This window comes from Ochotona princeps, chromosome 28 (assembly GCF_030435755.1).
Source record: "Ochotona princeps isolate mOchPri1 chromosome 28, mOchPri1.hap1, whole genome shotgun sequence".
NCBI lineage: Eukaryota > Metazoa > Chordata > Mammalia > Lagomorpha > Ochotonidae > Ochotona > Ochotona princeps.
The window spans coordinates 20,178,107-20,191,147 of NC_080859.1; the positions used below are offsets into that span (position 1 = coordinate 20,178,107).

General features: G+C 38.8%; 1 protein-coding gene across 1 annotated transcript; it reads left to right on the top strand.

Moving 5' to 3' along the window:
- The first annotated feature begins 11,579 nt into the window (after positions 1-11,579).
- LOC101533820 (olfactory receptor 2Y1B-like) lies at positions 11,580-13,041 on the top strand. The gene is made up of 2 exons (XM_004586277.2): positions 11,580-12,542; positions 13,000-13,041. The coding sequence occupies exons 1-2, from the start codon at positions 11,580-11,582 to the stop codon at positions 13,039-13,041; spliced, it is 1,005 nt and encodes a 334-aa protein (XP_004586334.2).

A 13,041-nucleotide genomic window follows, 5' to 3' on the forward strand; every position in this document is an offset into this window, starting at 1 on the left:
AGCCTTCAGCCTGTGGAAATACCAGAAGACAATTACATCTCTCATGAAGAACAAGGATTGAAACTTTTTGTTCCTGCAGCATTTGCAACTACTCCCATATCAGTCATTTTATTATATATTATGCCTTTTTCCCCTATTTTCTTTTACTTTAACTTCTTACCTCTTCTTCTTTACTGGAAATTGGTGGATTAGGACCGATGTCATTTTTGTTTGAACAATATTCCTACCGTCCTTTTGTCTCATGACTTTAGTCAAGCCACTCTTTGAGCCTAATGCTTCTTTATCATAAATAGAGCTAATACACTACCTGCTTCAAGCATTATTACTGACAGCAAAATTCACTATTGTAGAAACTATTATTTACAATAGCAGGGCAAGTAAGTAAAAGTAATTTTGCAATTTATTAAAGTTTCTCTTTCCTTGGTCTACTAAGCTGGCTTTTCAACCAGTTAATCAACAAATCCATAAGATAAGATCACATATTTGATTTCTGCATATACTGCTTTCTTCTATGTAATAAATGTGGCCACTGCATCAGTTCAGGAGACCCTGCTTAAGATCAGTAAAGGATTCAGGAGAATTTGAATTATTTAATTCATATTTTATATCTCACAGAATTCCATATCTCTAAGAAACCCTCAAATTAACAGTTAATGTGTTGGTAAACCATCAAAGAGAGATAGACATAAAATGTTGTCATCATGTGAAGTTGATATTACTTTTGAGAAAAATCTGAATGTCATTATTTAAAGTATGCAGAATAGTCAAGCAATAAAATGGTTTTTTTTTAACTTACAAAAATTGCTATACCAAATTTGAAACATTAGAAAGTCAAATATACAATTCTAGAAATTTCAAATGAATAAATTCTACTGCCAAAATGCATAGATTTATGCAGCAAAACAGATAAATCTGGAGGATTTTATGAAGTAAATGAGACACAGAAAAGCCAATGTCTCCTTTTTTTCCTCTTATGTGGAGCATCAGAAATGTGCATCTGGATACAAGTCAGACATGAATGCAGTCTTGGTTGAGTTAGAAGAGTACATCGAGGGAAGTTGGATAATCAACACAGTTAAACGGGAGAATTTAGCCCAAACGTGACCTAGCATACCATATCTATTTTAAGCAAATAGAAAAGAGCTTCCCGAAAATTCCCATCAGAAATGACATAAACAGACGTGCTAGTTCTCTGAATGCATCCTCACACACTGCACACATGTATTCAAATGTCACATGCATCCCTTAAACATGTTCAATTATTCCCCAAATTTTTTACTATCGGAAAATAATGAATCTCAGTGTATTTAATTAGAGTTCAGAAACATGACACATTTTATATTATTATCTGGATTACATAATCTAACATTACTGTGAAAAATTATATATGAATTTTAAATAGTTATCAGTCTCTTTTTATCACTGAACTTTAAGTTCCTCACAATTAGGTCTACATTTATTTGTCCCTGTAATTCCATCACTCCATGTAATATAAGGCAATAAGAAGTCTTCAGTGAATATGCTTTAGATAATTGATTAAGGAGTGCATCTCAGAAGGTAGCACCATATTAGCACTCATAAATGTTAACAACTTTTTTTTCCTGTATAACCTGCAGTAATGAGCACATATGCAATATTTCTAATTTAGTGCTATGTAATCATCAATTTCTTTTCTATACATTTACTGATGATGTTACAATAATGTACATTTATAAATGCAGGTAACTTAAAAATATAATGGATATGATAAGTGCTGGAATAATGATGCCAAAGGTTAATGTGATTTAATGTCTTAAATCTGGGAGAAAAAAACCCACTGTAGTAGAGGAGAATAAGATAGCTTTAAGCAGGGAAAACAGAACTTATTTTCAAGGCCACTAAAAAAAACGCACAATGGATTTGCAAGACAATTGTAAACCTGAATACAATTTTTAAAGCTATAAGGAGAGAAATGTCTTGGTACTTTCTTGGGCAAACCACATTGCTTAATTTCGATAAATGCTAGTTCAGACTCAATAAAAGTCTGAATACTGCATCCTATTGTGATTTGTGGCTTCCCAAATTCACAGGGAAACTTGAAAGTCATTTCTTCACAGAACTATCATATGGTCTGATATATGTTGCCACTACACAGAATCTAAAATCAAAATAATGATTTTTATGAAACTTCTTGCTTATAGTTGTCATCTACAGACTTATTTTTTCAATCCCCAACTTCTACTTTTATACATCTCTTATTCCTTGGTTTATCATGGCAACCATTTTCTTGCTAGTCACATTCACGTATCGCTCTGTTTCATATATTCTACTGTGGAAAATATGCAATTCTCCATGACTTATATCAGGTTGGTAAATTCCTCTAAAAATAATTCAAACAACACTATTAAATATTCATAGTCTGGCTAAAGTACTTTTTCTTCCTTAAACATTATTATTACTAAGGTGACAAATAGTAACAACATAAAACTGGAGAAATTGTAAAAAGAATGCTTGCGTGTCATGTAACAAGTAAATATAACAAATTATTAATCAGATTTTTACATATAAGATTTTCCTAAGATACTTTTGTGAAATTTATTAGGTTATCAAAATAATTATACTTCGCACAAATTCATTCCCTTTGAGAAAACTATTGCCATATTAATATGAAAGGGGCAGACTTAATGTAGATTATATATAAACCTCATAGAATGATACTTTCTTCACTCCCATCCCCTATAAAACTTCTGCAAAACACATGTGACCAATGATCATGTCTTTGCAACTTTAAAACGTTTCCTTCTTGCTAATAAGTCGGCTTGCGTAACCCTCATACTAGTTTCTGGAGATTTACTCTGAAAATCTTACCAGGCTACTGGCACAAAGATAGAGAGGAAGATCAATGGAGCAGAATAGAAACACCAGAAGGGAACCCACACAGACAGAGCCAAATAATCTTTGACAAAAAGACAAACGACAACCCAAGCAAATGGGAAGGTCTGTTCAATAAATGCTGTTGGGACAACTGGTTGATAGCCTGCAGAAACAAAAAAATAGACCCACATCTATCACCATACACTAAGATCAAATCTAAATGGATAAAAGATCTAAACCTACATCCAGAAACCTTCAAACTTTTGGAAGAAAATGTTGGAAATACTCTGCAAGATCTAGGGGTAGGTCCCAACTTCCTAAAAAGGACACCAAAGGCAATAGCAATCAAGACCAGAATAAACAAATGGGACCTCATCAAACTAAGAAGCTTCTGCACAGCAAGGGAAACAATCAACAAAGTGAAAAAGCAACCCACAGAATGGGAGAAGATCTTCGCGCACTACGTAGATGATAGAGGGCTAATCTCCAGAATATACAAAGAACTCCAGAACAACCAAAATGCCAAATCAAACAAGCCACTCAAGAAATGGGCATGGGAAATGGGCAGACATTTCACAAAGGAACAAACCCAAATGGCAAATAAACATATGAAAAAATGCTCAAGTTCCCTGGCAATAAGGGAAATCCAAATTAAAACATCAATGAGCTACCACCTGATGCCAGTAAGACTGGCCCACATGAATTAAAACACCAACAACATTTGTTGGCGAGGTTGCGGGGAAAAGGGAACCCTACTCCACTGCTGGTGGGGCTGCAGGTTGGAATAGCCTCTATGGAAATCAGTATGGAGAACATTCAAACAACTCAAAATCAACATACCATATGATCCAGCAATAGCACTACTAGGAATATATCCAAAACACCTGTTTTATGAGAAACCAACATGCACTCCTATGTTCATAGCAGCACAATCAGTAATTGCAAAAACATGGAAGCAACCAAAATGCCCATCAGTAGAGGATTGGATAAGAAAGCTATGGTTCATCTACTCCATGGAATACTACTCAGCTATTAAAAAAAACAAAATGCAATTCTTTGTGGCCAAATGGGCCAAACTAGAAACCATAATGCTAAGGGAAATGAGCCAATCCCAAAAGGTTAGATACCACATGTTTGCCTTAATTTAAGATGATATGATGTTATGTAAAACATGTTATGTTATGTATGTTGTGTTATACGTTGTGTATTAACTAAAATTGAAATGTCAACGAGGAGACCACAGAATGTGATTAAGAAATCGCATTTGTTTTTAACATATTGGTAAATCAATACTATATCAATTAATTCCACAACGAAGTTAACTGTTGCTGACGGTATGTTACAGTTTTTTAAGTGACCAGAATGATACTCTGCTGGTCCTGCCCTCAGACCAGACAGGGTCTCTCTAAGAAGCTGAGGAACTTGACTGGTCTATAAGATGCTGGACTCTATGTTTAGTATATGCTTGCAAAGAGGGAATCTCAACTGAACTTGAGCTGTGGTTATGCAACAACGTGGAGTAATCCACCATGGGGGGAGGGTGTGGGGAGGGGTGGGGAGAATCCCAGTACCTATGAAACTGTGTCACATAATACAATGTAATTAATGAATAAAAAAAAATAAAAAGAAAAAAAAAAAGAAAATCTTACCAGGCAACAGCACACACTTCTAACTCACACTTTACATATCAAAATGAGTTCCCAAATTAGTTCAGTTAGAGAAAGAAATATGCATACAGTATTTTCTGACATGCTGTCTCCATTTGGGTGAGTGGAGAAAGAGAAGAACTCCCATTAAACATTCCACAAAACACTCTCTTGATGGGTCTAGCTTTCCTATGTCTTCAGATCAGGGTCAAATGACAGCAGAATCCAACATTAATTACACAATGGAGTATCTTTGAGAGTTAGAATTTTTACTTTGAAGGCAGAGTAACCCACCCAGTCAAGTCTCACTCAGACCAGAAACAAACACTGCCATTACCTTCTTCCGTTCTACTAGCTTTGAAGGAAATGGAAGATCTGTTGGCTACTTATCGAGTGTAGAGAAATCAGAACAATAAGCTTGTATGTTGCGGTTCCTGACTTCCTCTTAGGATGGTGGAGGGCCTGAATTAGAGCTGCTGTCCAGGAGATCTCAGGGTGACATCTGTCCCTCAGAACAGACTGCTGAGTTTCTCATAACCTAGGAAGTGGAAGCAGCCTCCCAGGTACAGCTTTTACATACCCTAATTGGTTGAAACCAAGAAAGAACTGATTCATTCTCAAATCATCTCTGACCTTAAGGATGAGCTCACTAACTCTGCTCTGGGGACACCGGCAGTGAAGAGAGAGTTGTTCATCAGGTGAGGCCATGGAGACCTCTGGGCCCCAATGTGGCAATTACATTCACTCACTGGCATTCCAAGATCTGCCCAGAAGACCTCAGCTATTCTTACTCCTCATACTCTGCCCAAACTGAACTATTTAATATCCACTTCTCATTTGATTCAGGGGACTCCTCAGCCAGGGGTCCATCACACACCTAAAACTTTGACCTGTGCTTTTCCATGTCTTCCATTAAAGCAAATTTCATATCTCGTTCAAAATCTACCATGGCCACCACATATCAAATTGCCCCCTTCTCTGTACTCCTCATAAAATTCTATAGATTTGTTTCTGTTCGTATCACCAATACCAAGAAAGTAGTAATTTATTACATAGCAAGTTTGATACTTTACATTTGTCTCACAGATTATTTTAGTTGATAATAATCTGATATTCAAATTCTAGTGCTTTAAAAAAATTCTTTTATGATGCAGTTTTATAGGCTTGGGGATTCCCCCTTCCAGTCTCTCTCTTTCCTCTCTGCCACATTCAGTTTTTTCCTGTATTTTAACAATAAAGTAGCCCTTCACCATCCATCATTCTTATATTTAACCGTATCATTACATTGCATGTGCTGGGATCCCACACAGGTGCCGGTTCTAATCCTGGCAGCCCTGCTTCCCATCCAGCTCCCTGCTTGTGGGAAAGCAGTCAAGGATGGCCCAAAGCCTTGGGATCCTGCATCTGCGTGGGAGACCTGGAAGAAGTTCCTGGCTCCTGGCTTCAGATTGGCTCAACTCCAGCCATTGTGGCCACTTGGGGAGTGAATCAGTGGATAGAAGATCTTCCTCTCTGTCTCTTCTCCTCTCTGTATATCTGACTTTGCAACAAAAATAAAATAAATCTTAAAAAAAAAAGTTAAGCCTTAATGATAAACACGGTACAAAATCTTGGATTTACCTCTGGCTTCTTATTGGCTTGTGGTTTCATCATTGGAAGCAATTTAAGGAGAAAGAATTAGAACAAGATTAATTAATTTTCCTCAGCAATACTCTCTGCCTACAATATAAACTAGAAGACAAGAAAAAATTTTCAAGGAATACTTTCTTAAAGTAGAATATAGTACTACAAGTGTACCTCTTTTGAAAATGGAGAAACAATGGGGAGAAGTCCCTTAAGGGTACTTCCCAAATGTGCACAATGACATAAAATGGATATTCTGTGTCAAACCTCCAAAATGGAGGGTCTCAATCTATCTGTTCTTGAAAGTTCTGAAAGTTGTAAATTGAGGAGGAATTGAAAATTTAAAAAGCTGTTAGATGAGACTGAGAATACATGGCACAATAACATTTGAAATTACAGTATCTGTGTCTTTCACTGTCTCTATAATTCTGAATTTCAATTAAAAAGATTTGACTAAAAAGATATGGGACAGAATTGTGTTGCATTGGGTTAAGCACTGCCTGTGATGTCACCAGCTCATATGAGCACAAGTCTAAACATTGACTGTTAAGCAGGTGGCCTCTTGCTTTTCAGAGGTTTTTTTTTTTTTTAAGGATTTATTTATTTTTATTACAAAGTCAGCTATACAGAGAGGAGGAGAAACAGAGAGGAAGATCTTCCATCCGATGATTCACTCCCCAAGTGAGCCTCAACGGCTGGTGCTGCGTTGATCCGAAGCCAGGAACCAGGAACCTCTTCCGGGTCTCCCACGTGCATGCAGGGTCCCAAAGCCTTGGGCCGTCCTCGACTGCTTTCCCAGGCCACAAGCAGGGAGCTGGATGGGAAGTGGAGCTGCCGGAATTAGAACCGGCATCCCTATGGGATCCCGGGGTGTTCAAGGCAAGGACTTTAGCCGCTAGGCTACTGCACCGCTAGGCCCATTTTTCAGAGGTTTTAAAGTTAAAATTAGACGTCACTCATGACCTAATTCTACTGAAGTCCAAGAATCCAATGATACCCGGTCAGACACTATCCAGTCCTACAGTGGAGCCAGAACCCAGGAATAGTTTAGCATTGGGTTTTAGCCATATTCTAAGAGTGGAGGAATCAGGGATTTAGATGGATGTGCAGGTATGACATAGGAATCTTATGGAGTTATGTTCTTACCTACCTTTCTATACTCTCCTTGGGTCTCTTAGAGACCTTTACAACAATATGTGACTATCTGACTATATCCATTTCCACGGGCTCACTGGTAGGGTGCATAATCAGTAATTGGGAAAGTCTGGGACTAGATAGTATAAAGAAGTTTGTCTTTTTCACATTGTCTAGTCACAATATAATCTAGAGAATGGGGATTCCAAGCTGGAAGGAGGCCAAAAGTAGGGAGCTGGATGGGAAGTGGGGTCGCCGGGATTAGAACCAGCAACCATATGGGATCCCGGCGCATGCAAAGTGAGGACTTCAACCACTATGCTATCGCACCAGACCCTATTATTTTTTAAAATATATTTTAACCCAACTTTTATTTCTGCACCTTCTGAAACTCCAATAACCTTTATATTTGACCTTTTAATAGTTTCCCTTCATTCTTGAACACTTTCGTTGGCTTGACCCAGCTCCACGTACAGATTTTTATTGTTTCCCCATTGCTGCAAGAAATAACTTCCAGTTTTGATATTCTGAGCCACATGAGAGTGTGTTATGAAGAAACTGAATACATTAGTCTAATTTGTCTAGGGTATGGGGAATAGAAATAAATGAAGGCTGCAGGACAGATCTTGGAATGCTGGCCAGTTGCTTTTAATTGGCACATCAGGGCCCAGAGATCTCCAAGGCCACACTCACATATGCTTCTTCCTTCCCTACTCTCGAGTAGGGTCCCTGGAAAATGTCCCTCAGGAGAGCTGCATATTCAGCATTAGGTTCAGCATTAGGTGATTTGATAAAGCCCCAAGTTCTTGCTGAGCTTAATTTGTTACAGAGAGTAAGAAAAGGACAATGGCTAAGATGTTGCAATTTGCTACCTTTTAAGCCAAGGCAGTCTTGTTTGCTAAATTTGCTAATGGGAAAAAGCGTACACAATCAAGAGTTCCCCAAGATGAAAGCTTCAAGTCAAGCTCCTCACCCAACAGAAGTTAGAACCAAGGAGCAACAGAGTCTCGGAAATCAATAGAATCGAAAGAGGTAAATAGAATTGTTTTTTCCCTTAAACTCCTCGTGGGTCCTTATTGGGTAAGCTGCTCTCCCTTCACAATTCAAATCCAGAATTAAAAGTATCCCACTTTTGAATGATTACTGCAGTCCATTGTGTTGGGTACCTGGTTTAAGGACAGAGAGATGCTGAATTTATATAAAGACATATTCTCAATGAGAGTGTCTCTTCCTGTGTTGGTCAGTCACCCACCCTGACATTTCACACTTATGTTCACAAATATCACCCTTGCATCTCTTTGGCTCCACTTGCATAAACACTGGGGACTGCACTTTCTGTGTTATGCTTGAAAGCAATTTTAAAATCCTTTTCTAAATTTCAAGTCCTGGGCTTGGCGGCGTGGCCTAGTGGCTAAGGTCCTCGCCTTGATCCCATATGGCCGCTGGTTCTAATCCCGGCAGCTCCACTTCCTCTCTGTCTCTCCTCCTCTCAGTGTATCTGACTTTGTAATAAAAATAAAATAAATCTTAAAAAAAAAAAAAAAAAAAAAAAAAGATCCTAGGAGAATATCTTAAAAAAAAAAAAAATAATAAAATAAAATAAAATAAATTTCAAGTCCTAACACTCTAAGATGTGATATTCAAATAAACTGTATACATCAGAGCCTAGAGTCAAAGGATAGAAGTTTGTGATTTTTATAACTTTTTAAAGAGTATTGTGAATATAGAAGAGCAGATTTTGTGGGTTTCATATGCACAATTGAGGAAGATAATCCTGGTTCCCCTGCTCCCAGTTTTCCTGCCACCCCATTGCCTCTCAATGCTCCCTCTTCCCTTCGCACTCCTCAGTGGCATTTCCAGGCTTAATTTGTCACTCATCATGATATTCAACTAGCAAAAGGACCTCAAGATCATATTTCCACTGGAGAATAAACAATCCTATTCCAAAGTGACTATTTCATCCCTGTACAGTTTGTATTCCTTATTACCTGCCATACATCAGAGAAAATACATATTTGCCTTTCAGGCGGTTAACTTTAGATGAAAATAGTTTTTTCCAATTATGTCCATTTTGTCACAAAAGATGTTGCTTTTTTCTTTTTTTACCTTTAAATGTTTTTTATTTGGTTTTAGTATATGTGCTGCTGAAGCGAGCACTTTTTATTTGGTTTTATGACACAGTTTCATAGGCTCTGGGATTCCCCCAACCCTTCCCCCTGCCCTCCCCCCATGTTGGATTCCTCCACATTGTTACAGTATTACAGTTCATATTCAGTCATGATTCCTTCATTGTGGGCATGTACCATGCATAGAGTCCAGCATCTTTTTGTCCAGATAAATTCAACAGTTTCCTTGGAAGACCATCCCTGGTCTGAAAGCAGAGCTGGCAGAATATAATCCCATCCAATGAAAAGCCACAACATAACATCAACAACAATTTACAACATTATGGAGTTAATTGACATGGTATTGAGTGACCAATATGTTAGAAAATGCAAGTTCTGAACCACATCCTGTGACTACTTCATTGATTTTTCAATTTTCTTACGGCTGAGTAATATTCTAGAATGTAAATGCTGCTCTGGTTGTTGTGGCCATTTGGATATAGACTCAGAAGATAGCAAATTCTCTTTCTCAATCTGCTCTTCTGTTTATAACTGTACCATTCAAATACATTTTTAAAGATTATTTTTATTTGAAAGGCTGATTTACATAAAATGAAGTAGAGAGACTCTCCCATCCACTGACTCATTCCTCAAATGGTTGCAACAACCAGAGCTTTACAGTCTGAGCCGGGAGCCAGGAGCTCCTGGGTATCTCATGTTCCTACGTATGTGTGAAGGCCCATCCCCACTGATCTCCCTTGCCATAAGCTGGGAGCTGGATCAGATGTGAAGCAGCTGGTCCACCAACCAGTGCCCATATAGAATGCTAGAACTACAGGCAGAGGCTTAACCAGCTATGCCATGACACCTGTTGTCAAATAGATGTTTATCAAAGATTGTTACTATAGTTTTTAAGCTGCCTATTTTTTGACTAATACTTTTTAATTTAAATGTTCTTTTTTTTATTTTTTTTAAAGATTTTTTTTTTATTTTTATTACAAAGTCAGATATACAGAGAGGAGGAGAGACAGAGAGGAAGATCTTCCATCCAATGATTCACTCCCCATGTGAGCCGCAACAGGCCGATGCGCGCTGATCCGAAGCCGGGAACCAGGAACCTCCTCCAGGTCTCCCACGCGGGTGCAGTGTCCAAATGCATTGGGCCGTCCTCGACTGCTTTCCCAGACCACAAGCAGGGAGCTGGATGGGAAGCGGAGCTGCCGGGACTAGAACCGGCACCCATATGGGATCCCGGGGCGTTCAAGGTGAGGACTTTAGCCGCTAGGCCACGCCGCCGGGCCCTAATTTAAATGTTCTTAACATTGAAGCACAATCTGGCTTTTGTAAATTTAAATCAACTGGTAACAGTTGGAGTTTTTACAAGGAGAATGACTAAAAAGAGAAGGGAGTTATCTATCTCATTTATCAGAAGAAGGTCAATATGATAGAACAGGGACTAAGAAAAACACTTTGAAAGGATATGTCCATATTGTGATACTCTGTTGACACATCACAAAAAGGCACTAAGGCATACTTCCCAAATTGGGTGTGAGGAGCAGAATGATAATAGCTAAGCATATCAGCAAGAAAACAGTGGATGTAATGGATTAAGAATTCCAGACATGTAAATATAGAACTCCAGATATTACAGGCAGTAGACAATAGAAGCATACATCACTACGAATAAGAAATGAGACCAGGACTTCATTAAACAGTTTGAGATTCTGTGCAATGGAACCATGAGTCAGTGTAAAAGATGGTGAGGAGATATATTTAATTTCCTTCTAAGCTTTTGAGGTCAAGTGTTGAAACTTTTATCTGGTCTGAGCTTGTATTTAGTAAAATTCAACAATCACATGATCACTGCTTATATGTTGAAGTTTTTGTTAGCTACACCTCCATATCAACCTTGTTTTTTGTTTCCAAATAGACGGCTATAATACATGCAGTTTGTCCCTGTCATATTATACTCTTGATGATGATGAGCGAAAGGTAATAGATTGTCTCTAAATTCTACAAGGGAACTTAGATAAAGGCATGAAACAAAGAGGCAACAGAATCACGGCTCAAAAGAAGGACATACTATCTTAAATTGGTATGTACTTTAAAAGGGGTAAGTGCAGAAGACTAGACAGGAAAGAACTGCATAGAAAAATGGAAAATAGCACCTACGAGTTATAAGTGTTTGTGGAGTGTCTGTGAAATAATAGTTTCGTCCATGTTTCCTATAGAAAGCATTCAATGTCTCCTGGTGTTTGGACAGATGAAAGGCAAAGGGAATGTCAACACCAGTCTCAGAGAAGACTTCATTTTGGTGGGCTTCTCAGACTGGCCTCAACTGGAACTCCTCCTTTTGGTCTGCATCTCAATTTTCTACTCTCTGACTCTGTTTGGCAACAGCACCATCATTGCTCTCTCCCAACTAGACCTTCGTCTGCACACCCCCATGTACTTCTTCCTGTCCCACCTCTCTTTCCTGGACCTCTGCTATACTACCAGCACTGTGCCCCAGCTTCTGGTCAACCTGCATGGACTTGACCGGACCATCACCTATGGTGGCTGTATGACACAGCTCTTTGTGTCTCTGGCTCTGGGATCCACTGAGTGTGTGCTGTTGGTGGTGATGGCCTTTGACCGCTATGCTGCTGTGTGCCGGCCACTACACTACACTGCCATTATGCACCCTCGGTTATGCCACCTAATGGGTATTGCCTCCTGGGTGGGAGGCTTCATGAACTCTCTGATTCAGACAGGTCTCATGATGACCATACCACTCTGTGGCCTCCATCACCTAAACCACTTCTTCTGTGAGATGCCTGCACTGCTGAAGTTGGCTTGTGAGGACACAGAAAGAACAGAGGCCAGGATGTTTGTGGCTCGAGCCACAGTCTTGATTGTCCCTGTAACATTAATTCTAACCTCCTATGTGCACATTTTTCGGGCAGTGCTGAAGATCAAGTCAATGTCTGGACGCAGAAAGGCTTTTGGGACTTGTGGGTCCCACCTCTTGGTCGTTGTCCTTTTTTATGGATCAGCGATCTACACTTATCTCCAACCTGTGAAAACTTACTCTGGGAGTGAGGGAAAGTTTGTTGCTCTTTTCTATACTATAGTAACTCCCATGCTTAACCCTCTGATTTACACCCTGAGGAACAAAGATGTGAAGGGAGCTTTGTGGAAGGTACTCGGGAGAGTCAGAACTTGGAATGGGAAGAAAACAGAGGACTCATAGAACGTTTTGTGTGATCACTGATAATGTCAAATCTACCCTATTCTTTAAGGTAGAAAATAGCCAGGATTATGCTTGCAGGTTTCATTGCTTTTGGTATTGGATGTTAAAATCTCTTGTAAATGATTTTTGGTTAAATATCTATAGATACTGTGGCCTAGGGAGTGTTTATTTGTATTATAATGCTCCAAAGGAATGTCACTGATGAGACTATGTGTGGCCAAATAGGAAAGAGGGCAGTGTATTCTAGACTTGTGTGAGTGGGGTGGAAGACTTAATTTGGAATTAAAAAGCCTTTTACATGATTCTCAACAGATGGTACTGTACCAGTTGTAGACAACAGGGCTCAATACCAATTTTCTAATTAATCTATTCTTAGGGTCACATGTTGTGCAAAAAACAATGGTAGCTGCAACAAAAAAACAATTCTATAAAGGTTATTACTTCATGA